This window comes from Cyprinodon tularosa, unplaced genomic scaffold (genome assembly GCF_016077235.1).
Source record: "Cyprinodon tularosa strain WSP-4 unplaced genomic scaffold, ASM1607723v1 ctg42, whole genome shotgun sequence".
Taxonomy (NCBI): domain Eukaryota; kingdom Metazoa; phylum Chordata; class Actinopteri; order Cyprinodontiformes; family Cyprinodontidae; genus Cyprinodon; species Cyprinodon tularosa.
The window spans coordinates 2,866,369-2,891,354 of record NW_024039141.1 but is presented as its reverse complement, the minus strand read 5'-3'; the positions used below and the strand labels follow the sequence as shown (position 1 = coordinate 2,891,354).

At 37.3% G+C, this 24,986-nt stretch overlaps 1 protein-coding gene across 1 annotated transcript; it reads right to left on the bottom strand.

Annotated features, from left to right (window-relative positions):
- Window positions 1–1,154: 1,154 nt before the first annotated feature.
- znf185 (zinc finger protein 185 with LIM domain) lies at window positions 1,155–24,750 on the bottom strand. Its single transcript, XM_038299098.1, has 32 exons — window positions 24,597–24,750; window positions 23,766–23,817; window positions 19,804–19,924; window positions 19,606–19,713; window positions 19,478–19,507; window positions 18,616–18,672; window positions 18,475–18,522; window positions 18,309–18,380; window positions 18,153–18,233; window positions 17,986–18,048; window positions 17,769–17,894; window positions 16,889–17,686; window positions 15,907–15,972; window positions 15,696–15,767; window positions 15,327–15,395; window positions 15,079–15,153; window positions 14,812–14,892; window positions 14,460–14,519; window positions 14,023–14,082; window positions 12,401–12,451; window positions 12,248–12,292; window positions 11,964–12,029; window positions 9,824–9,883; window positions 9,644–9,706; window positions 9,260–9,355; window positions 8,267–8,305; window positions 7,902–7,937; window positions 6,384–6,455; window positions 6,215–6,292; window positions 6,082–6,129; window positions 2,827–2,932; window positions 1,155–1,615 (listed from the first exon to the last, which is right to left on the bottom strand). Exons 2-32 carry the CDS (start codon window positions 23,773–23,775, stop codon window positions 1,517–1,519), a joined length of 2,856 nt encoding a protein of 951 aa, XP_038155026.1. The 5' UTR covers window positions 23,776–23,817; window positions 24,597–24,750; the 3' UTR covers window positions 1,155–1,516.
- Window positions 24,751–24,986: the final 236 nt, after the last annotated feature.

Below are 24,986 nucleotides of genomic sequence, written 5' to 3'. Positions count from 1 at the left end.
TGTTCAGGATAAGGACCAATACCTCACATGTAGATAGAATAAAATCATCTTGGTCCAATCTTCCCACATCTCCTCCCTCTACATGTTTTCTGTATCCGGCTGTATCCTTTTTAAGGCTTTCCTAATAATAAATCCACTTTTCTATAAAGGCCAGATATGTGGAGCATATGGGCAATAGGATTTCCCCCTCAGATTTGGATCTCTGCAGTTCCTCCAGGCTACCACGACGCTTCTAGCTTGATGCTCTCCTTTCCTTTGGCTTTATAAGTTAAATGGCTTCTCAAGGCAGTTTGTTGCAGTGGATTTTATTTAAGGGGTTTTGGAAAAGGGAACTAAATTAATTTGCATGCAACACTTTTCGGAATTGTAAAAAGTTTGAAAACCACAGTCTTTAGGTCTGACTTTACAGCCACTCTATCACATGCAATCCCAGGGCAACACCATAAAGGTTATGGTTGTAATGTGACAAAATATGAAAAAGTTCAAGGGTTAAAAATACTTTCCCATCTGAATCTGGTGCATTTATACCACATGATTCTCTATCCAACGTGACACTTTGGAGGAGGATGTCTCAGAAGCTTAGATATGGACATTTTCATGTGATAGCCAGAGTGGAGGGGACATAACCATATTTTCTCTGCATTAAGCATTAAATGTGCAGTTGTTACAGGGGCAGATGCTCTTGGAAAGCTGCTTTTTTTCAGCTCTGGAGCTGAGCCAAAAGGACTTGTCCTGTGCACCCAAGGAGATCTGCCTAACTGTGTGTGAAGACCATCAAGGCAGCAGCCAGTGGTCTGCTTATGCTTTTTTTAAAGTTAATCTGCAGGTGGCCAATGGCTGGTAGCCAGAGTCACAATTATGCAAACAGCTACTTGAAGTGACTGTACAAGGAAGGTGCTTTTATTTTTTGTGCATAGGAGTTTGGGGAATGTAAAGCACAGCTTCCCAGCAGGAAATCTCTGCACTAGTGATGGTTCGTGAAAACAAAACAATTCAGAATTTTTGTGATAAATACTTTACATTATTGCTCAGACCCTCATATGTTGCATCACACTAAACTCTTCCTTGTGCAATAATTCTGATTCTAAACCGACTGCTGTGTGTTTTCGAGCGCACTCTGTTTTTATTTCTTATATATAACATTTGTACCAGGATTTTGTAAAGCATTTTATTTTGCTAGCAATTTATTGTACATATCAACTATTTTGTATGAAGAAAAGTCAAATAAATGAATGTTTTTTAACAGTGCATCTTCTGTTGTTGAATTAGTATTCAAGCACATGACAACCTGAGTCCAAACATTAAAAAAGAAACGCATAAAAAACACATCCTTCATTATAAACTGACACACAAACACGTTTCTCCCCCTAAATAATGGATTGTTTCTAATGTTTAATGACTTACAGATGTGTTATTATGAAATATATTCGTGCAAACTTGAGATGATTCCCAACTTATGAATATTAACATGAAGAAAGGGGTGCGAGGATAAGGAAGTGATGAAAAGCTCGAAGGATTAAACGACGGCGGCGTAGCAGCTCTCGCAGTGGACCTTCCTGTTGTGCAGGAACATGTTGGCAAGAAGGTCTCCCATGGGTCTACTACACACACCACACTGCAAGAGAAGAATATCATCTTAGGCAGTGTTGCAAGGAAAATCCTCTTACCGTTTAATAAAACCTTGACGGCGCAAACACATGCTGGAGCCTTAAAAACTCCTTAAAGGCTTATCATGTTTTTGCATTCAGCATCAAAAATTTAAACAAATTTTATTACAAGGAAGATATTTGTAAAATAACACAATAAAGACACTCTTTTTGTGCTAGTACTCTAATTTGTAGTTAAATTAATTCACTGCAGAATAGTCTCACTGATATTTGTTGACGTTTTGCAGCAAACAGAGAGGGGGACATTTGACCATTTCTCTTTCCATCTAGATCAGGGGTCACCAACGCGGTGCCCTCAAGGACCACATGGAGGGCCCTCAGAGTCTTCTAAATAAAAAACAACCCACCTGTGTGCTAAGTTTGAAATTGTATTTTATTCTGTTGCTCTTCTTTTTAATAATTTATAGAGATTTCCAAATGACAATGTCTAAATAAACTTGGAAATTAACAGAAAGAATAAAAAATATGTTGATAATGAACAAAGTTTAAGCTAACACTAACCCTTGCAGCTCATGGGTCAGTAATGGTCGCCCTTCCTACGTCTCGGTACCCTTGAACTGGCCCTCAGCCTTAAAAAGGTTGGTTACCCCTGATCTAGATGGTCCAAAGTCCAGGAACTTAACAGGTTTCCTACAGGATTTAGTGATGAATCTGGTATGGTCGTGGAAGAAGATTCTTTTGTGAACCATTTCTGAGTGGGTTTGGCTCTGTTCATGATACCATGCCCTCTAACAAGGTTACCCCTGCCTTTAGCAGTGAAAAAAGAGGCCCGCAGCATGACAAATCCTTTACCATACCTTACAGGAGGCCAGAGAAGCTTTCAAAGATTATTATAATTTCGTTTTTTGCATTAATGAAATAATGCACTCATTTCAAATAGTTTAACAACTATAACTTAACTGTATAGTAAGCCTTTATAACCCAAAGGAAAGATCATTCAATGTTTATAAATCAGCTTAGAAATATAAAGTTACATGTAATTGCTAGAGGCCCTAAATAAATGGACTCAAACTGAAGGTTTGTTTTTTCTAAAAATTGCAGAAGGCAAACTGTGCTAATGTAAAAAAGCTGAATATTACAAGGCTTTAACACATATTTACCATTAGTGTCAACAGGTCTAGGGAGCGCTATAAATAACCGATACATGGGCACCATTTACCTTGAAGCACTCAGGGTGGCAGTTTATACTTAGGTGCTCGATGGTGATCTTGGCCTCGTTGCCCACCTTATTTCCGCAGTACGTGCAGTTGGACGACAGCGAGACCCTGAAGATAAACAACAGGGATGGGAACAATTTAGGCTGATCTCCTGAAATACGAGTAAATAATCCTTTGATGTTCCCACTAATGAGCTGAATGCAAGGTTGGCTCGCGGGGATTTCTGTCCCACTGTTCGCACACCGGTTGTGTCAGGAGTGGAAGAATAAATAGGTGAGAGGAGACGGAACTTCGGCTTACAGCTGGTTTTAAACTGGAATTTGTGTTGGTGCATGGATTAGGTGATAAGGGTGACTGAGAGGTTGATGTCTAACTACACGACGCTCTGTTGGAACAAGATCAGCGAGAGTGAGCTTACGTAAAGGAAAGTAAACACACTCAAAGCTGAGAGCAAGCAGCTCAAAGCACTTAAATAGTGAGATTTAGCCCTGTCAGCGGCATATTGAGGCGCAGAAGGGGAAGAATGGCAGTGAAAGGGTGAAATAAATACTTTTTATATTAGATTAAAATAAATAAGTAAAACTCCAAGTAAGTAACGCAGTGGAAAACACAATCTCTGCATTAAATGCTGTAAAGTCTCTACATGTGAGCATGTTCTGTTTGTTTTTAAATACATACCATGGAGAGAAATATGTACTGAAGAGGACTAGGGCCGCTGAAAAAAAAAATTACCTGATCTTTAAATTTTATTTCAGTTTAGTATGGGGGAAAAAGTCAGAATTCTGACTTTTTAGTCAGAATAATCTAAGAATTCTGACCTTTTTTTCATTGTCAGAATACAGTCAGAATTCTGAGGAAAAAAGTCAGAATTTTGAGATTAAAGTCAGAATTCTAAGAAAAATGTCAGAATTCTGAGGTTAAAGACAGAATTTTGAGATTAAAGTCAGAATTTTGAGATTAAAGTCAGAATTCTGAGATTTTTTTTTCCTACTTGCTTTGATTCTGTTTTATTTTCCTGTATTTTAAAACACTTTGCATTGTCTTTGTACTGAATTGTGCTATACAAATAAATTTGCCTTGCCTTGCCTTAAAGTCAGAATTCTGAGATTAAAGCCAGAATTTTGAGATTAAAGTCATAATTCTGAGAAAAAAGTCAGAATTCTGAGATTAATGTCATAATTCTGAGAAAAAAAAGCCAGAATTCTGAGATTAAAGCCAGAATTTTGAGATTAAAGTCAGAATTCTGAGATTAAAGTCAGAATTCTAAGAAAAAAGTCAGAATTCTGAGAAAAAAGTCAGAATTCTGAGATTAAATTCAGAATTCTGAGATTTTTTTTCCTACTTGCTTTGATTCTGTTTTATTTTCCTGTATTTTAATCATGTAAAGCACTTTGCATTGTCTTTGTACTGAATTGTGCTATACAAATAAATTTGCCTTGCCTTGCCTTAAAGTCAGAATTCTGAGATTAAAGTCAGAATTCTGAGAAAAAAGCCAGAATTTTGAGATTAAAGTCAGAATTCTGAGAAAAAAAGCCAGAATTCTGAGATTAAAGCCAGAATTTTGAGATTAAAGTCAGAATTTTGAGATTAAAGTCAGAATTCTGAGAAAAAGTCAGAATTCTGAGATTAAATTCAGAATTCTGAGATTTTTTTTCCTACTTGCTTTGATTCTGTTTTATTTTCCTGTATTTTAATCATGTAAAGCACTTTGCATTGTCTTTGTACTGAATTGTGCTATACAAATAAATTTGCCTTGCCTTGCCATGAAGTCATAATTCTGAGAAAAAAAAGCCAGAATTCTGAGATTAAAGTCATAATTCTGAGAAAAAAAGCCAGAATTCTGAGATTAAAGCCAGAATTTTTAGATTAAAGTCAGAATTCTGAGATTAAAGTCAGAATTCTAAGAAAAAAGTCAGAATTCTGAGAAAAAAGTCAGAATTCTGAGATTAAATTCAGAATTCTGATATTTTTTTTCCTACTTGCTTTGATTCTGTTTTATTTTCCTGTATTTTAATCATGTAAAGCACTTTGCATTGTCTTTGTACTGAATTGTGCTATACAAATAAATTTGCCTTGCCTTGCCTTAAAGTCAGAATTCTGAGATTAAAGTCAGAATTCTGAGAAAAAAAGCCAGAATTTTGAGATTAAAGCCAGAATTTTGAGATTAAAGTCAGAATTTTGAGATTAAAGTCAGAATTCTGAGATTCTTTTTCCTACTTGCTTTGATTCTGTTTTATTTTCCTGTATTTTAATCATGTAAAACACTTTGCATTGTCTTTGTACTGAATTGTGCTATACAAATAAATTTGCCTTGCCTTGCCTTAAAGTCATATTTCTGAGAAAAAAGTCAGAATTCTGAGATTAAATTCAGAATTCTGAGATTAAAGTCAGAATTCTGAGAAAAAAAGTCATAATTCTGAGATTAAAGTCAGAATTTTGAGATTAAAGTCATAATTCTGAGATTAAAGTCATAATTCTGAGATTAAAGTCAGAATTTTGAGATTAAAGTCAGAATTCAGAGATTAAAGTCAGAATTCTGAAATTAAAGTCAGAATTCTGAGATTAAAGTCAGAATTCTGAGAAAAAAGTCAAAATTCTGAGATTAAAGTCAGAATTTTGAGATTAAAGTCATAATTATGAGATTAAAGTCAGAAATTTGAGATTAAATTCAGAATTTTGAGATTAAAGTCAGAATTCTGAGATTAAAGTCATAATTCTGAGATTAAAGTCAGAATTCTGAGATTAAAGTCAGAATTCTGAGATTAAAGTCAGAATTCAGACTTTTTTCCCATACTAAACAGAAATAAAATGTAAAAATCAGTTAACTTTTTTTTTTCCCAGTGGCCCTAATCCTCTTCAGTAAATATGTGCTTGTATTAGTTACAACCAAAACAAATAAAGGTGCCAGTAGAACACACCTAACTTTCTTCTCTCAGATGTTGGACAAATCAAACAGTGTGGCCTCATTGTACCTTTCTGCAGATACTCTCCATTTGAACAATGAGATCCTTCTGATTCTATTTAAACTCACTGCAACATTAGCTTTATGTTAGAGGAGCACATTTCAGCAAAATCCTGCTGTGGCAGCTGAAGCTCTTTCCTTAAATGTCACATTAAAGGTGGAGAAGGTTTCGAAACAAAGGTTTCTATTTGATGTTATAAACCTGGAGTTTTAACAGGGGTTCATACCCTTTTAAATCCCCTTTATTCTTATTCAGTCTGAGTCGTTGAAATAGTTTTTGTGAGGGGTGTATTACCTAGAGCTGCTGGAAAGACTGTATCTTGATGAATAATCATCTGACCAACTGGGGGAAAAAAAGCAAAAATTACCATCAATATTTTCACAGAAGTGCTTCAATAAGCATTTAGTCAAACAATAATTAATCTTACCTGTTGAGGGTGTCCATGGGATTTAGCACAGACGTCTCGCTGGTGGAATCGACATATTCCCGCACATACACAAAAGGCCTAAAAGAAATGCAGGAAACAAAAACAAAAACTTAAAATTGGTAGAAATCCTCATTTAGAAGGAGGTTTCTCTGTTTGTACAGATGCTAACTTTTTGGTATCCGTTTCGGGTGTTGGAACCCGTCGTTCCTCCTCTGCTGCAGCCGTGGAGTACCTCGCTGACCTGCAGATGGAGAGCAGCAGCCTAATTGTCATCTTTTACTTTAAAATGACAGGAGTGTGAAGGGCCATGGGACCTGTCACAGGAAGAATTGCTTCATTTTTTTACCACTTCTTGTTAAGGGCAGCCTTTCAGTGTGGTCGAAAGTGTAAGAATGATGACTCTAATACATGTCATCAATCTGACATGTGGAGGCCCAATAATTAGAGGAAGGGAGCCAAATGAGGGCAAACTGAAAGACAATGGGAGTGCTGATCTCTGGTTGTTGAATGTCAGATAGATGGATCTGTTAAAGCTGAGTTTGCAGGCGACTCTAACGCCTGAGTGGAAAGTTTAGCAGCTGTTTTCCCACAGGGTTCAGGGCTAAATCTGGTTAGCTAAAACACTGGAGTCACATAAAGGGATCAAATCGGTTCAGGCAGACAAGAATAAAAAAAAAAAATATTCAGAATCCTTTAACCTTTTACCAGTTTGCCAGATTATAACACAAATAAATGTTGAAATAGATTGATGAAAAAATAAATTTTCTTCACACCTAAAAATCTGAAATGTGTGGAATGCATTTTCATTCATTCTCCAAGCTGATACTTTGATACGTCTTGGTTCTTTTCAAAACATATCTGAAGCTTAGTCAGATTGGATTAAGACTTTCTGAGAACAAAAATTTGTAAAATGTGCTTCTAATTTGTCAGATCTTAAATAAAGGTGCATGTTTAGGGTTAATTCACTGTTGGTGGGAGATTCTCCAGGCCGATATCAAACCATTTGCCACCTCTAACTGTTTTTCTTCTCGCCCCAACCATCTTCACACATCATGATGTTTCATCCAAGGTTTTGTGCAGTTTTATGTTCTTTTAGATGCAAATTGAATTTGCAAAAAAATTACATGTTTAAAGCATGGAATATCGTTTAATTTAACAAACATTATTTCTGGCCGGTCAGCTGTGTGTCCACAGATGTTCTCTATAAAAAGCAATAAAAGGGGAGAGGTGAGTCTATACTTAGATTGAATAATAAAAATGATGTACTCTGATTATAAGATGATTCATGGGATTCAATTAATATCAAAACAAGCGTAAAGATATCCTGCTGAATGCACACCCACTCGTGTCAGATTTTTCTTTTTTCAATAAAACACTTTCAAGTTTGTGGTTTTAATAATGTAGGACAAAATACAAACAAATTCAAGGGTTGTGAAAACGTTTGCAGCAAAATCTGGATCTTTGATTTGATTTTCTTGTCCTAAATACATTACATTACTTATTACAGCACTTACTGCAAGTCATAAAACTGAGGAAGAGCAGATTAGGACTGCATGCAGAAGCACATGCTAAGAATTTAGATAGGAATAAAAGATAAAAAGCTCCAGCTAAGATGAGTTAAGGATAAACATCCGGTGAAAGCATCCTTGCATTATGAAGTCTGACACTAACAAGATCACAAACTTACTGATCCATAGCGGGCTCCGGCTCATTTTGTATCTCCCTGGAAAGTGAGTAGAAAAAAAACAACATATCAAACTTTTATTATCAGCCACAGCTGTCAATAAGCTTGGACGCAATCCAGCAAGGAGGAATTCTGCAGTTTTTATAAGGCGATGATGAAGCGTCTCTCTCTCTCTCTCTAACTCCACCCAGGCCAGGCCTCGGGTTTATTGAGCAGGTCTGCTCTGTTTCTCCTCCTGTGGTGCAGTATTGCCTCAGCATCTTTCATCCACTTCATTTTTATTGCAATCATCATGTATAAAGTCCCCCTTTTTAGGCCCAATGGTTTCACCTCTTAAAGCATGACAGATATAAGGTATTTTTCCAAACCTGACAGTGGTAACGGTGATTGTCTGAGGTTCCTCAGGGCTGCAAAACAGGAGAAATGTGAAAATTTGAGATTAGAAATATTTGAGATTTTGTCATGGTTTTGGTTATGTTGTGCTTTACTTTGCTCGTTGTTTTCTAGTTTTATTGGTTTAATTCCTATTTTGTTGTAATTTCTAGATTTATGTTAGTTCTCATGTTTTTCTGTTGTCCTCTGTTGCCCTCTTGTGTGTGTGTGTTCCTTTCCCCTTGGCTCCCTCGTTGTCTCCTCTCACACCTGCTCCTTGTCAGCTCGTTAGCCCTCCCTTTGTCTCTGTCAGCTATTTCTGCTCTCCCTCTGCTCTCACTCTTTGTTGGTTCCTCTGTTGTTGCTGGTCCTGTCTTTGCTGTAGTCGTCTCCCCTCGTCTCCTTCTACGTGTTTTCCCTTGAAGTCTCCATGCTTCTGGTCTGTTACATTTTTAGTTGGATTTCTGGACTGCCTTTGTTAACCATTTTCATTAAAACTACATGTATTCACCTCTGCCTCTGCATTTGGGTCCTCCAAACCACAACCAACCTTGACAGATTTTCATTTTCTATTTCAACTGATTTCAGTTCTGTTCTTCAGCAAATGATTTGCACACATTGAACTTTAGGATACAACTTTAAAAAAAGGGTAAAATGGTAAATGGCCTGTACTTAAATAGCACTTTTTCAGGTCAGAGACTTAAACAAAGCGCTTTACATTACATTCAGTTATTCATCAATTCACGCACACATTCACACACTGATGGTGCCTTGGGGCTCACTGATAGAAGCAAGGCTGCCGTACACCAGCGGCACCAGTCCCTCTGACCACCATCAGTAGGAAATGTGGGTAAATTGTCTTGCCGAAGAAAACAACACTGAAGCTGGGGCTTGAACTGACATCCCTACAGTTTCATGGTAAACTCCTTTATATGATGCAGCTGTCGCTTGATTGTGTATTTCATTATCTCATTCTTCATAAACAATACCTGTCTTCCTCCTCCTCCTCATCCTCCTCTCCTGTCGAGACGGTATAAACAGTGGGCGATGTCCATCTATCCCATGGTGAGTCATTCTCAGAGGATCTAGATCACAAACAGGGATGGGACAATAACATGAGTGGATTCATATTGTATGTTTGTTAAAAAAGCAGAGCAGGGTTACTGAAGCCTGGACCTGTTTGGCACAGCTGTGAGGGGAAGGTAATAACAAATACCTGACCTATTTTCATCAGCACCGGTGCACAATAACTTCCAGCTCAGAGAGTAAATGCTGTAAAAGCATAGCTCCTCCACCGCAGTGAAATGAAACGAGGTTACTGGGATAAAAGGAGCCAATGTGCACCTGGAGCTCATAGTAAAGCAACAGCTTACTTCTTTTCAAACATGATCAGTGTCTCTTGATTTTCTGCCTGGTCCTCTTTCTCCGGTTCTTGACTGAGGGAGAAACAGACATACATTGAAAGGATTTTAGCTGGTAATGAAGACAGGTCAGAGGAGAGAATGAATGGGGACTAGTGGAGCATGCTACATCCAAACAAAACTTGTCCTCACCTTTCCTCTGTGTTAGTCTGCTGAAGGATTTCCCATTCGGTCATCCAGGACCGCTGAGAACTGCAGAGAGAGACAAACTTTAGATTTATGTTTCTCAGCCTGTGTTGACTGCTTTTAGTGGTACTCAGAGGAACATTTGGTATTCAAAATGTGCAAGATAAATACAAAGACAAACTGAGATGCAGAGATGAAAAAACACCAACAGCCAAAATAACATGTATTTCAGTTGCATTGATATCTGCTCCTTTAGAAAGGTCCAAAAACAGCTAAAAATATAGAAAATGGCTGGTGTAAACCCAGCTACCTTACATGAACATCTAGAGTCAGGAACTAAACATGGGAATGATACTAAAGCAGCCTTAAAGGGAAAGTTCGAGGTTTTTGCTGTTCTGTTTTACAAATCTAAGCTCTTATTGTACCTGCAGCATATATCTCTTTGGATTTTCTATCTAAAATCCAGATTAATTGGTCCAGTCGGATGATATTACGTTAATCCCTGAGGCAGTAGGTTGTTTAAAAAGCAGCCATTGATTATTTGAACACGAGATGGAGATAGAAAGCAGAAATCTTTTTGTGTTTTAAAAAGGTACTAAGAACAACAACAACAAAAATCATCAAGGATTTTTGGTCAAAATATGCAAAAACTTAACAAACTTAATACCTTTTCTTTTTACACTATTTTACCTGTACTTTATATTTGGTATTCTGAAGAAGAGCTTTACTTTTTGTGATTCTCAGCAGATGTTTTTCACACAGGAAGCCTATTAGTGTTACACTTCCTCCAACCTCTATTTCCCATTTCTATTAATGGTGATAACCATAGAGTTATCTACTGCAGGTAAAATATCATCTTCTCATAATTCAATCATTATGTGGATTTTTGGTTGTGTGTTCACTTGGGATTTTCAGATACACTTTGATTTGTGTCATTCTCAGTTTTCTAATCAGTTTCATTTGCATTTAGTGTTATTTAAGTTATTTTCTAGCTGTATTCAAGCCATGTTTTATTCCTTGGTTACTCTCCTTAGCTCCCTTCTAGCTACTTTTGTCCATATCTGCTCCCAGTTAGTTGATTACTCCATTCATTGTTCTGTTTTCCATATATACTCCTCCTCTTCAGCTACTCTTTGCTGGGTTCTCTGTTTTTCCCTTGGGTCCCTGATTTATCATTTCTGGATTTATGCTTCTGTTACCACCACCTTTATCTATAAATTTGCAAGAAACCATCTCTGACTCCGTCCCTGCATTTGGGTCCTCCACTCAAACCTCCACTCCTCTGCTGACACATGGCTAGATTAGCTGCAGAAGTTAATTATTTTTTTTTTTCTGTAAAAGATTTTTACTTTCAAACTACATATAGCTTTATTTGTACTATATGGGGTTGTATTTTTGTGAAAAATATAATAACATACAGACATTTAAAAAAGGAAAATTAAGTGTTTTTAACATTTAAAGCAGCCTTAATTCTGATATGTTCTGATGAAAAAATGCAACATGTAATATGTTCATAACCCTTAATAGTGCTGCGACAAGTGAACATATTTTTGTTCCGGGCTTCAAAAATCTACCTTTGGTGGTGGGCGTTGTTTTAAAATATTTGAAAACCTCTATTTCCTTCATCTAAACTCCTTTTCATTTCCTCTATTATTTGGCCATAAATATATTATATGGTTATGTGCAGTATCATAACTGTTGGCATCAGAATTGTTACTGTTCATGCAATAAAAAATAATCACAAAAAGCAGCTAAAAGAGAAAGCAAACCTTTCAGACTACAATAAAACATGGATCTTTGGGGATTTTCTCTTTTATGTAATCATTTATTACAGAGCTGCAGGTGAAGCTTAAAATTTTAATAGGTAAAAAAGACAGTTTTCCTTGTGTTAATCCTATTATCTGGCAACCAAACTGCACCTTGCCTCTCGCACAATGAATGAAAGGCGAAACCATCCAAAAATAGCTGCGTGAAAGAACAGGTGTGAATGAATTCTTAATTTAATGAATAAAGCCAACTATCAGACTATGCAACAGCTAGAGCTCACATCAGATGTTTCAGATGTTAACTATGTCTGTCTGCTAGTGTAACAGATAATTAAGACCTAAACACAATGAAACAAAAGCAATAAATAATGATTATTTACATGTTAGCTGTAGGTGAAGTCATTTCTGGATTTGTGCTTTTCGTCTCCTCCTCTGGTGTTGCAGAGCTGAAAGATGAAATTTAAAATAATAAATAACAGCTACTAGTAGAGCATATTGACAGTTGAAACTGCGCTACATCTCCAGAGTGATTGCTGCCAGTTATGAATAAAGATAATTACATCAGGAGCAGCAGGTTTAGCAATAAAGACATTGTGTAGCAACATGATGGTGTCACAGCAACAAACAGAGGTTTGGGAGGGATTTGGAGAATCTTTTCCCTCACCTGTTGATGGAAACATCAGCGATGGGCTCAAGCAGGTCAGAGGGGCTGAATGGGAGGGAAAGTGGCTCATAATCAGACACCGCTGCATTATGCATGCCAAGATGCTATCTGGCTGGCTGGAAGACAGTCGCAGCGCCAAACCAATATGATTACCTGTTATGGGATGCGGTCCCCATCGGATATGGATCAAACGGATCAGCCGAGCTGAAAAACAATTTCACACTGATTTCACTCTCAATTGTCAGCACGGCCCTGTCTTGTGTCTGAGGAATTCTGATCACATTGGCTCATGATGGAAAGATTCAATGCAGTTTGAATGGTAAACAGAAACGGAGAGAGGGCAGAAGGCTGGGAGTCGTTCAGAATCCGAATCTGGATGTCTTTAGCAGATGGAAATACAGTAAGATGTATACTACACACTTTGGTTCAGTGAGAAATTACGTTATTTTTTTTTTACCAAAGTTGTCTGTTTTTTGTCTGGCACAAATATTAATTCACAAATTTGGGAATTCAATCATTTGATGCCAACAAACTTCCATGTATTGTAGTCGGATTACATGTGGCACCCCAGTGAAAAGTTGTACATAAAGGTAGTGAAGTGGGAGTTGTGGGATTAATGTGTTTGATTTTTTTCATCAAATAAAACAAAAAAGTTCTAAAATGAGGCTTACACTTGTATTCAGCTCCTCCTGATTCAATACTTAGAAAATCTTGACAAGTTTTCTTAAGTAGCTCGATTTCAGTCAGATTGGATTTCAAATAATTGAAAATTAGTTTTTAAGTCTTGGCAAAAAAAAATAAATAAAAATCCCAAATGGCTTAAGTCTTAGGTTCTATTTAGACCAGCAGTCTGCAAGCTTTATGATCACAAGAACCGTTCTTTCCTTCAGTCCAACTGAGTAAAAGTTATTCAGAGTTTTTTTCTTAAGAGTATATTAAGATTGTACAACTTTGGATAAATATATCCTCAAGCTATGCACAAATTTTTCATTAATCACAATTTTTGGCAACAAAATAGGATTCATTTCTTCTATCGGAGGCTGATGTTTGTGGAAAATAATAGTTTCTAACAGTTTGATAAGAAAAACAGACAAAAAAAAAAAAACATTACCAATAGAGTTCATTATCTGGCAACAATTCAGAGAAAAGTTTAAACATTTTGCTAAAGCCCGCAGTATTTCTTATTGTATCTATTATCAAAATAATGCAAATTGTCGTTTGTCATTAAGAGCCACTGCACAAAGTCCAAACAGCCACAGGTTGCTTCTTCTACTTGTTTTTATTCTGCTTTTATTTTCCTTCCTTTTTATTAATTCACGTAAATCATAATTGCATGGTTGGATTTTTAACCGAAATGCGCTATTTAAATAAACCTGCCTTGCTTTGAAAACTAGTTGCAGCACAGCTGGGAGGTGATACTCCTGGTTCCAGGTTTAATGCGCATCCTCTAGTGTTTTTTTTTTCTTCTTTATTTAGAGCTGCCCAGTGTTTAGCACCATCCATCTTCCAATCAGCTCTGGGATGTCCTGTCAGCAGCTCCCTCAGAGTTACCATGGCACTCACAACTTTATTTAAACTGAGGCTGAATTACACACAGGTGGACCCTGTTTATTTATGAAGTGGCATCTTTAGACAGGTGGCTGCCCTAGATTTTGTTTAGGGGAACACACTTTTGCGAGTTTTACATCTATATTCTTCACAGTTATACTCTACCTTGTGTTGGTTTGGGACATAACAGCCTAATGAAAATAAGGAAAAGAAAGAGGGGGTAATACCTTGATTCTGGGACTGTAGTTGTAACATCTGGGCTTGATGTATCACCATGGTCCTCTTGGCTGGATGTTAGGAGGACATTAATGTAAGAATATGAAAGAATGGCATGGTGGGAATCAAGAAAAAAAAGGAAAACACAGGGCAAGCAAAGGTTAGTGTTGCTGTTCTCATTCAACATTTTCATCGCTAGTCCATTAGGAAAGCCTGAAATCCACTGAACTATTTAACGAGCATGCAGACTGTCTGAATATGCGATTTGGCTTCTTTTCATGTGCGCTCTTTGTCAGGAGTAATCACAGCTTTGGTCGTTACAGAGTTATGACTGTGGGACCACAGACAGAGCCGGCATAAATCATTATGTTGCATATCGTACTTCTCAGAAGGAACAGCTCTGCACCGATAGATAATTGTTTAAGAGCAGCCTGTCATCTCCCGCTACCTTTGTGTTTCCACGGCTGTCTCATCCGTCTGCTCCTCCTCCTGCTGCGGCATGCTGAGGCTGGTGGAGAGACAAAAAGAAAGCAGAAATACTAATCAGTACAGAGCACTCTCTTCTATTTCTGTACACACATGCAGATAAAAAAGAAAAAAGAGGCTTTTAAAGTTTCAAAGTCATTTCATTCAGGAATATGAGCCTTTTGGTGCTGACACAGAGCAGTAGATCAAACTCTGCGTTTGTGATAAAATTAATCTCATAAATCAGGGTTGCTTGTCTTCTTTATCTATGGTAATAAAAAAGAAACTCCTGACAGAAGAAGAGGGTAAGATTGAGAGTGTGAGGCTTTTCTCACCTCCGTGCCTCTGTGTGCACCATAATGACATCATCTGCCATAAGATCCAGGGTTTCAGATGTCTTCACAGGACTGGACTCACTATAGGCAGACATTACGCAGAAAGTCAAAGGGAGAGAAGACTTTGGGAACTTCATCTGGGGTAAGTTAAGGTGATGCTTTGCTTGCTTCTAACAAAGGAGCTATAGATTTATCACTGAAGGGAGACTAATTCTTCAAATGAGTGTGGATTAGAACTTCTGAGGGGATAAAGGCCCTTTTTTGTACCTGCCAAGTCCGCCAAGCAGATCCAGACTCCAGCGTCCCGGGCTGGATGGAACAGGCTCTGCTGGTTCTTCAGGGCTGCAGAAGCAGAAAGCAAGAAGTTGATGAACCAAGAGGGAATTTTAAAGCTCATATAAGCTGCTTGACAGAAAAGTGACTTTATGGGTGGTGCAACAGTGCCTCCTTGTGGCTAACATTCAAAGACTCTTCCTAATTGCACAATCAGACAAAAAAAGTGTTTTTTAACCAACCCATCACTGAAACCCAGGAGATCTCCTGTTATCGGTTCGCTATCTCTGAGTGTTGGCTCCTGTTCAGCACTGCAGAGACATGCAGAACACAAAAAAATATAAATAAATAAAAGTAACAGTTCAGCAGGTTATTAAAGCACATGGTTTGGCTGGAAAGCACACACATCTCTTTAGCAAATGTGTTTGTATCACGTTTAATCAAATGTATTTTGGGGACTGTCTTGTGGGGATATTGTTTAAGGCACCAAAAAAAGGAGATGTGATTTGTTCTGTAATTACTCTGAAATGAACACAACAGAAATCAGATCATGTTGGTGTTTACGCCAGCCACGCAACAGCAGGAGTGAGGCGGTTATTGATTTTGTTTACCTGTCCTCTGGGGTGGGACTGTCCGCTGGGCCTCCTTCTTCCTCTGCCAGATCTGGCTTGTTGTAATCAGTGCTGCGAGGAAAACAAACTCAGGATCAAACAGTAAAGTGTTGGGGCTGTGGGCATCAGTGTTAAACTGAGAGGGGCTTCATTTTTAATCAACTAATGTTTAGGGGCTGCTTTCATAATGTTTGTTTTTTCACATGAATACCTGCTGTTCTTTGTGTCCAAAGAAAGGAGGGTATCGGACAAAGCAGCAAGCGTGTCAGAACTGGAGCTATGGACATAAATGCACAAGAAAAATGTTGAATGTTGAATTCAAAACACAAAAGAATGAAGTTTAAACAAACAGATATACTTGCTATCACATCTGGAGGAGGGCTTTGTATAAAAACATAGTAAAAGGTATAAAGGTAAATCCCAAACAGCCAATATTGTATAATGCAGTTAAAGACGTTACATTACTGTTTAGTACCGGGAAGTTTCTTGCAAATTACAGTCGAGAAAGCAAACTACCAAACAACTGATCAAAAGCATTTTTACTCTATATTCCAAAGTGGTGCATTGAATGTAAAGTAATGGTTGTTGCTTTAAGTTTTTGAAGACGAAGCAGCATTTCTTTTCTTGTTTCGTGGAAATGTTCAATTTCTCCTATCTAACAGGCTTCTGCTCCGACTTGTCATGTAACGGGTTTCAGATTAAAAATATGTAATAAACATAAATAATGATGAGGACCAGTTTGTGATGTTATGCTAAAGTTATCTGGGATCTAATGGACACTAATTAAAGATTTTGAAACAACAGAAAAGTGTCTTTCATTTGGTCTGCAGCCAGACACATTGATCTGACAAATTGATCTTAAAAACTATAGCATTTTCATCACTATTAAGGCTTTTGGGATATCCAATAAAAGCCTTACCAGTTGCAAAATGTTTCTTTAAGAGATTAATATGAGATTTTTTTTAAAAAAAGGAAAAGAGGATATTGCAAAGGTTTTGCTGCATCTTGTTTGATTGGTTCAGGAGGATGTGGATGGTTTCCCAACAATTCTTGTTTGCTAGCCAGTAGTTTCAATGCAAAAACAATATTAAGTCTAATGAAGGACAGCTAGTCATAACTGTTATTGAAATACCTGAGAACATCACACACATGCAGGAAAAAGGAAACAGGATAGTTCCTTGAACAAGTCTGACCTTGGTTCTGCAAATGGCTCAGGCTCTAGTTGTAGTTCTGGACTAGATTCTGGTTCAGGCTCTACTTCTGTTTCAACTTTAACCGCTGACACAGCTTCTAGTTCAATTTCAGCTGGAGTTTCATCTTGGGGCTCTGATTGCTCCTCTGGTTCTGGTTCTTGCTTCTGTTCAGCTTCAACTTTAACCTCTGGCTCAGGCTTTTGTTCAACTTCAGGTTCTGTTTCTGCTTCAGAAACAACTGCAGTTTCAAATTTATATAGGGGTTCTTGTTCTTTCTCTGGTTCTAGTTCTTGCTTCTGTTCAGCTTCAACTTTAACCTCTGGCTCAGGCTTTTGTTCAACTTCAGGTTCTGCTTCAGTAACAACTGCAGCTACAAATTTATCTAGGGGTTCTTGTTCTTTCTCTGGTTCAGGTTCAGGTTTAGTCTTCACCAAAAGTTCAGTCACAGGGTCTGTAGGGACCAGTGCCACAGGAGCAGGAGAAGCTGCAGTAGGAGCTGACCGTGGTACTGGAACTGGCGGTTCTGTGACAGTTGAGGCAGGAGACTCTAAACCAACTGAATTCTGGGCAGGGGAGGTTTTTGATGCAGGGAAAAGTTTGAACAGTGGAGTTTTATCCTCAGGTTGTGGTTCTGTGGAGACAAAGTCAGTGAGCGCCTGGCCAGCGGCGTTTGTTGCCTCATCTCCAACTTGCTCGGACTGAGAAAGGGGTTCTTTTTTCACAGGCTCAGAACTGGGCTCCGTTGCCTTTGGATTTAGAGCCTGATTTATATCAGATTTCTTCACAGTGTTGTTGACTCTGTAACCACAAAAATGATGAACTGAACCAAGGGAAGTAATTCAGCACATGCACTAATTCTAAAACATGAGGCGAGACTCACGCGGTCCGGGCTTTGGGTGTAGGAGCAGAGGCAGCAGATGTGGGAGGAACAGCAGGGGAGGGTGCCTCTGTGTTGGCAGGTGCTGGAGTAACAGCACCTTCGCTTTCATCATCAACAACCTCCACTCTGCATGCATACACACAAATTAGATGTAGCTATCACAACCAAAAAGGTTATTTTTAGCCCCAGGTTAAAAGTTATATAAAGAATATTTCACCTTTTGGCCACAAATGAAGGAATGTTGGTGGTTAAAGATGTGTCAGGTGATGTCTCTTTAGCCCTGAAGTTGTAAAGATAAAGATATCGGAATATGCTTGGCTTTAAAAAGAAAAACAGGTTAAAACTCATAACATCCGTTAGTGACAAAGCAGAAGTCATACATACTCGTATAGTTTAGCAGCAGACAGAACGTAGGACCGCTGTTTGGCTGCTTTTGGCTTCATAACACTAATGGCGGCCTCCGTCCTGCACAATAAGTCAACCTTGAGTTAATGGAAGGGCTTCTCAACATCAGGCTTTTCAGGGTCAGCAGAGTCTTACCGTTTCTCCTGTTCTTCAGGACTAAGCTGGCCTTCTGGGTTTTCAGAGGTGTTTCTCACTATATGAGGGGCTCTATGGAGCAAAAGCACAAACATAAACCACATGAAAAAAAAACCTTCTCAGTGAGATGCAAAATGTTATCTGCAGTCCATTTTTCTTCACTTACATTTTCCTGTAGGCCTCTGAGGGCTTTTTAGTGAAAATTTTCGGTTTGCTATGATATAAAAAAGATTAATTTCAATAGATTTGACAATCCGATATCATTATGTAATTAAATGTTCTGTTTCTAGAGTGAAGATGCTTTTACCTGGTGCCATTAGAGGGCGCAGTTGAAACAGGCTTGTCTAGTTTAGTAAAAACACCCCTGAGGGAAAAATAAGAACGTTATTAACATTAAAATATATGCTGCATTAATAAATCCACATGTTAATACAGGCACATCCCAGTAAATTAGGCAAGAAATTACAAATTGATTTTTAAATGTTTTTTTTTTAAAGGTACAGGTATGTCTAAATACTATGCAATATGTGGACTATATTCTTAAAAAAACATAGATAACATGGTCACCCAAAAAAATCACTGATTGTGGAAACTTTTCACTGGACTTCCTGCAACTTTGAGTCTTTTCCTCCACACCCACCACCACACTGTGGCAAATAAGTTTTTTATTTAAAATGCAAACTACAGTTAGAAAGAGAGAATTTCACAGCACCTTTCCACCTTGGCTAATATAAGATCATTCTGACGTCTCATATACAGCGTTTTCTTAATTTAGGGACATGGTTCCTGAACTTTTCCTCATTCTGTTTACAAGAAAATTGTCCGTGGTTGAAAAAATAAAAGTAAACTAAAGCAAATGATCTTTAAATAATGCATACCACCTTTAAAGATTAATTGATTTATTTGACTGTGTTATAGAATTCAACATTCCTATGAATGATAATAATAATAAAAAAAACTTTAAGTATACAGTGGATTTTTCTTCAGGTTAATTCTACAACGCCTCCCTGTAATTACACTTGGGCCCCCCCTAGGGGGGCTACCCCCTATTTTGAGACCACTGATTTAGGGAATGCAAGAGTTTCCCTAAATCATTTGATCAAAAATTAAAAAGTCTGATTTAATCTTTACTGTCTATTTACAGAAACGGTTTAAGTTATTTCTCCTACCTGATGAGGTATCCTTGTGTTGCCGGTTTACTAAAAGTCAAAACAGATATTTGGTGAAATGAAGCATAAAAGAAAAACATGTAAATCAACAATGTAAATCTGTGACCATACTGATACTATGGTTTTACCTCTCGCTGTCAGAGTTTACTGGTGGGGGGGTGGATTTTACTGGTGAAGACACTGGACTTGTTTCAATGGGAGCTCCGTTCAGTCGCCTGGCTCTAACTTCTGCCAACCTGTACAGATTGTTTTGGGTTTTTTTGGTTGAGTGACTTGGCAGCTGATGAGTTGGACAGGAGCGTTTGAAAATATATTTTTTCTCTTACCATGGCTTCTCCTCCTCCTGAGTTTCAGGCTCGGGTTCGTTTCTTTGCTGCAGCCAGCTGCCATCTCCCTTCAGCTTTGTTCGTACTTTGGTGGTGCGAAGCACAGCTGCTCGGTCTCCAGCTGGGACACAAACAGGAAGAAATATGAGTTATGACATGCATTGCAGGGTGCATGGTCATTACATTCTAGTGTGTGTCCACTATTGGCATTTCCAACACATCCTATCCTAGAAATTTAATTGAAACATTCTTGATTATTGTCAATTTGACAGTATAAAAACAAAATTCTATCTACACCAAGCACATACGTTAATAAATGTAATTAATAAATGTAATTTCAACACATTTAAATCAACATAATATGTTGGTAACACTGTCTATATATTGTTTTGTTGGCTGGAAGTTAGTTGCCTGACAACCAGGACATGGATTACTGTTAGTGACTTTCAACCATTGTGTTTTGTCTGACAGAAAATTGGGTTAGATAGGTTTATGTTGACATGTGTGAACTAGATAATCATAGTAAAAGAACCGCTATAAAACTTGTGTTATGTCTTTTCTTAATAAAAAAGCTCTTAGCCACAGTGCTAAATCCAAACACCAGCTAAAATCCAGACTTGTTAACCCTGACTTACAAGCTGCCATAAACTGAATGACTCGATGTTCCAATTCTCTGAGGACAGTCCCTATTTAATTAAATTAGTTGAGTGGTAATTTCTATTGTAAATGTAAATCATCCTATTCTGTTGGCAAATCAGATTTAATAAAGGGAAAATAACACTTTGATCAAGAAAATGGCTCTACTTAGATTTTAATTTGTGCAGTGTTTGTTTTCAGTACAGCTGCCATAACAGGAGCTGTTTATGAGGGGCACTGGCCCCTCTTGGCCCCTGTCTGGAACTGCCATGTTGGAATCTGTTTTTTTTTTTACTGAAGATATGTTCCAAATGCAACATAAAACAAGGTTTTATTAAACTGAAAAACAACAGGCATCTGAGAGGTGGCTGCAGGATGAGTAAGAGAGAGAGAAAAATCATAACAGGATGACTTGTAAAGCATTGCCTGCAGTGTCAGCAAGGGTTCCTCCCAGGAGAGATGTTACAGAACTAACCAGCAACCTTTATTTTAATTATTATCAGAGCTATTTATATGTAGTTTTGGCTTATTTATAATAGTGATAAATGTAAATAATTGTGTCGTCTACTCAGTTTAGACGTATGAGAGTTGCTCCAAAATATACAATAAAATAAAAGAGCCAGTTAAGTGAAACCCATGATAGAGGGACAGATCATGACCTGGTTAAATGTGCATTTCTTCTGTTTACCTGCTAGCTTCAAATAAAAGTAATTGTTTTTGTTTTCTTTTTCCAAGTATAGCTGTTTTTAGCATCTCATTAGCTATGAAAACAAGCTATTAATAACAGAAACATTTGTATTTTACAAGGATGTTCCCTGTTTTTTCTTACAAAAATAATCAACTTCTCAGTTATATCTGAAAGAAAGAATAGTGGAAGTGATAGAAGAGGAGAGATGATGCAGGAAGGAAGGAACAGATGCGAGAAGAGTTAAAGCGAGGGAAGAAAAATAAACTGATGGAAAAAAGAGTGAAGGGAGAAACAGGAATATTAAAACAAAATAGCAGAAAAAGCTAATATGTTAAAAAAAGAGGGAAGAACATGATCAAGACTGACTGAATGCATGAATGCATGACCCACCGCCCCTACTATATTAATACTTCTTTTACTACTTTTTTCTTTATACTCTTACGAAATGCTAACAACAATCATCCCTGCTGTTACACTTGAATTTAAAGAGTAAAAACAAACAAACTGTTCAGTTATAGATTTTTTATTTCATCTTAAAAATATTAAATTATATTCTATTGCTGAGTTGAAAATCCCTGGAGTTAATCTCAGAAATCTGGTCACCTTACAATGAACTCTATATCTTACAAGGGTTTACCGGCCTGTTTGAACAGGTGTCGTTTTATACCTTTAACACAGCTGGGTTTTTTTTGTTTTTTTTAACATGCATGACAAAAAAAATTATGACTTTATTTAATATATACCAAGAATAGTGGTTTGGGATTTTAAATATATGCCATCATCTTGATGTTTATCAGCTATAGATTGTACAGATGCTTTCCTTTTTGTATGAAAATATAAAAAACAATCCAATCAAACCCAGCAATACTCTCTGCTGTGTTTAAGTTTAACCACATTTTTAGAAAATATGTTTTTCAAAGTAATCAATTCAATTTGTTTATATTAACATAAAAACCACATTTTAATGCATTTTCTTGAAATTTACCTGATTTATTTGTTGTAAAACTTGCAACCATCTGCTTAGAAACAGATTTACCAGTCAGGTCTATCAGCTAGTTTTAAATTTAATAGTGACTAAGAAAGATTTCATTAGTAATCCATTCCTTCCTGTTTCCCTTGGGTATAAATTTGATACGACACAGAGCCATCTGTGGAAACCACCAGAAAACATTCAAGAAGCCCAAAGCCAAAAAATGCATTTGCCTAAACGAAAAAAGAGGATTGAATAGGAGATAGATGTGTAAGATCCAAGTTTATTTTATCACCAATTCAATGAGGATGTAAGTAAGAAAAATAAATTTTTAAATCTAACTATTAGAGAAAGGCTGAGAAGAGTTTGTCTTTTTATCTAATTTTATCCCAGTTTTCATCAGTTGTCTGCTACTAGTATTTAGAAATCAATTTGGACTTGATGATATATGAATTTTCCAAGAAGTCAGAAATTTTGAACAAAAAAAGGGTTAGGGTTTCAGGAATCACTTTGTTAGCGCTTTTCAATTGGTCTCATTGGACTAATAGTCCATATCGCAGTATAAATGTCTCTGAACCCCAGTCGGCCTCAGCAGATGGCCGCTCACACTGAGCCTGGTTCTGCTGGAGGTTTTTTCCTGTTAAAAGGAAGTTTTTCCTCCCCACTGTCCCTACAAGCATGCTTAGTGTGAGGGATTTCAATCAACTTATTTTCCTTAGATAGAAAACTTTGAATCAATTTAAATGCATGATCTGGTGAACTGAAAAGGGCCTTCAGATGACGTGTTGTGAATTGCCGCTATATTAATAAAGTGAATTCAATTGAATTGAATTGAATTCAATCACCCGCTAACAAACATAGATATGATATTTTGAAGGATAGCTACATCTTCTTAAGCAAACTAACCAATAAAAATAAGTCCCTTTTTCCAGGAAACAGTTGGTTAAATTGAAAACATGAAAGAGTGATTTAAACAAAGTTTAAATGGTAGCAAACATTAGTTTTCTTTCTAATGTTTGCTACCATATTTATGGGTTCTCAGCATTTTTATTAGAATAGAATAGAAAATCCCTTAATTTTCCCACAATGAGGAAATTCTGGTGTTTACAGAAGTAAAAAGATTATAGAAAATAAAGACAAATGTGGACCTTGACAAAATGTATAAGAATAACATACTAGTGATAAATATAAACAAGAAAATACTGTACTGTAAAGGGTTTTGTTAATAACATTGTCTAGTTTGATGTGTTTTAGTGCAGTTTTTTTTTTTTTTTTCATAGAATAAAATGGTTTGCTAATTTCTGATGTGAACTGAATATGCAAACGGAAGCAGAGACAGAGGATTTAGGGAATTTAACCAAAATGTGAAAATTAGGGATGGGGCGATGCTCAATACTCAGATAAATAACAATATTAACATTTAAAGATACAGTGCCTGTTCAGTGTTAATCAGACTACAATCATTATAATATGGGATTTTCAAACCTTGAGGAAAGATAAAAGCTGTAACCCTAACGATTTTTACGGGGTACATGAAGTCTTAATATGCTAAATTGAAACAGTGACAGAACGACTCTGCCCAGCTCAGCACAGAGGGGCGATAACATCAGATTTTATTGTAGGAGGCACATTGTATCATAATTAGATCACATTAATTGGTCTTCTCACCGTTTGACATGTTTCTCCTGGTGGGATCTCTGTTCTTTCCCCTACAGACGGCCTGGAAAATACATCAGCGAGAAACATTAGTGAAGAGAAAGTGTTTTATCAGCAAACCGCTTATCTTAAAATGAGCCAACTTTCATGGTATGTCCCCTCCCCAAAAAGGCTGTCAGGAATTTCTTACTCTCATCCTTCAAATATGCAGATCATCCTGTTCTACTACTTGCCTAAATATACTTCTATGGCTTACATGTGAATGAACACACACATAGTGAGTGATGTCTCATATCATCAAAGATGGATTCTGGTTTCCTACTTGGAAATGAGTCGATCCCAGGGTTTTATTTTGGATTAGAAAGCAACCTGTTCAGAGGTAAAAATCAACGCCCCAGGAGATTATTTGAAAAAAGAAAATACAAGTTAGAGACTGTTTCCTTATCTCAAAGAAGCTTATGCAAAAATAAGGGGCATTCAGCCAGGCTGAGAATGCAAATATTAACAGCTAAAACTCCGTAGGCTCTTAGTTTAGCCCTTCTAGAGCAAGTTGAGCAAATATTTCTCAGGAATGTTTCCCTGAATAAAAAAGTGAGACCAAATGGAGAAAGGATGTTAATCCTGGCAGTCCACACATGATAAATCATTAATGAAACACGGCAGCTTTTAAAGAAAAGCCCTGAACATGAGAAACGGCTGAAACAAGTGGGCAAACAGAGTTAATTATCCGTTTAAACTGGCAAACATTCACACAACATGACTAATCCAGCGTCCCATCACAACAAAACAGTTAAGATTATCAGTTAAATCATATTATAAACAAGCCCCGGTGAGATTACATACCTGTTCTAACCTAATGTCCAACAAGGCGATGTCCACACAGCTGAGTGTGGCCGGTGTGAGAAAAAGAAATGTCTTTCGTTGCTGACAGGTGTCTCAGTAAACCAACAGGTACGGGCGTGAGCTCTAACAAGCCCAGCCAGTCAAGGAGGGTGGACATGGGGTGGAGCAGTGTGTGTGTGTGTGAGTTGGTGTGTGTTTATGTGTGTGTGTGGCAGAGGTTGCTAAGAAATGTTTTTTTTTTTTTTTGTTTACCACATCTGTGTTTTGTTCTACAGAATCAGTAAGCATGTACCTGTCCTGCAGGTGGAGGACGATCAGTTCTTCAACCAGAGTGAAAGGTGACAGGGAAGAGGAGGACAATGTGCAGAGCGTGGCATTCATAAATGAGGC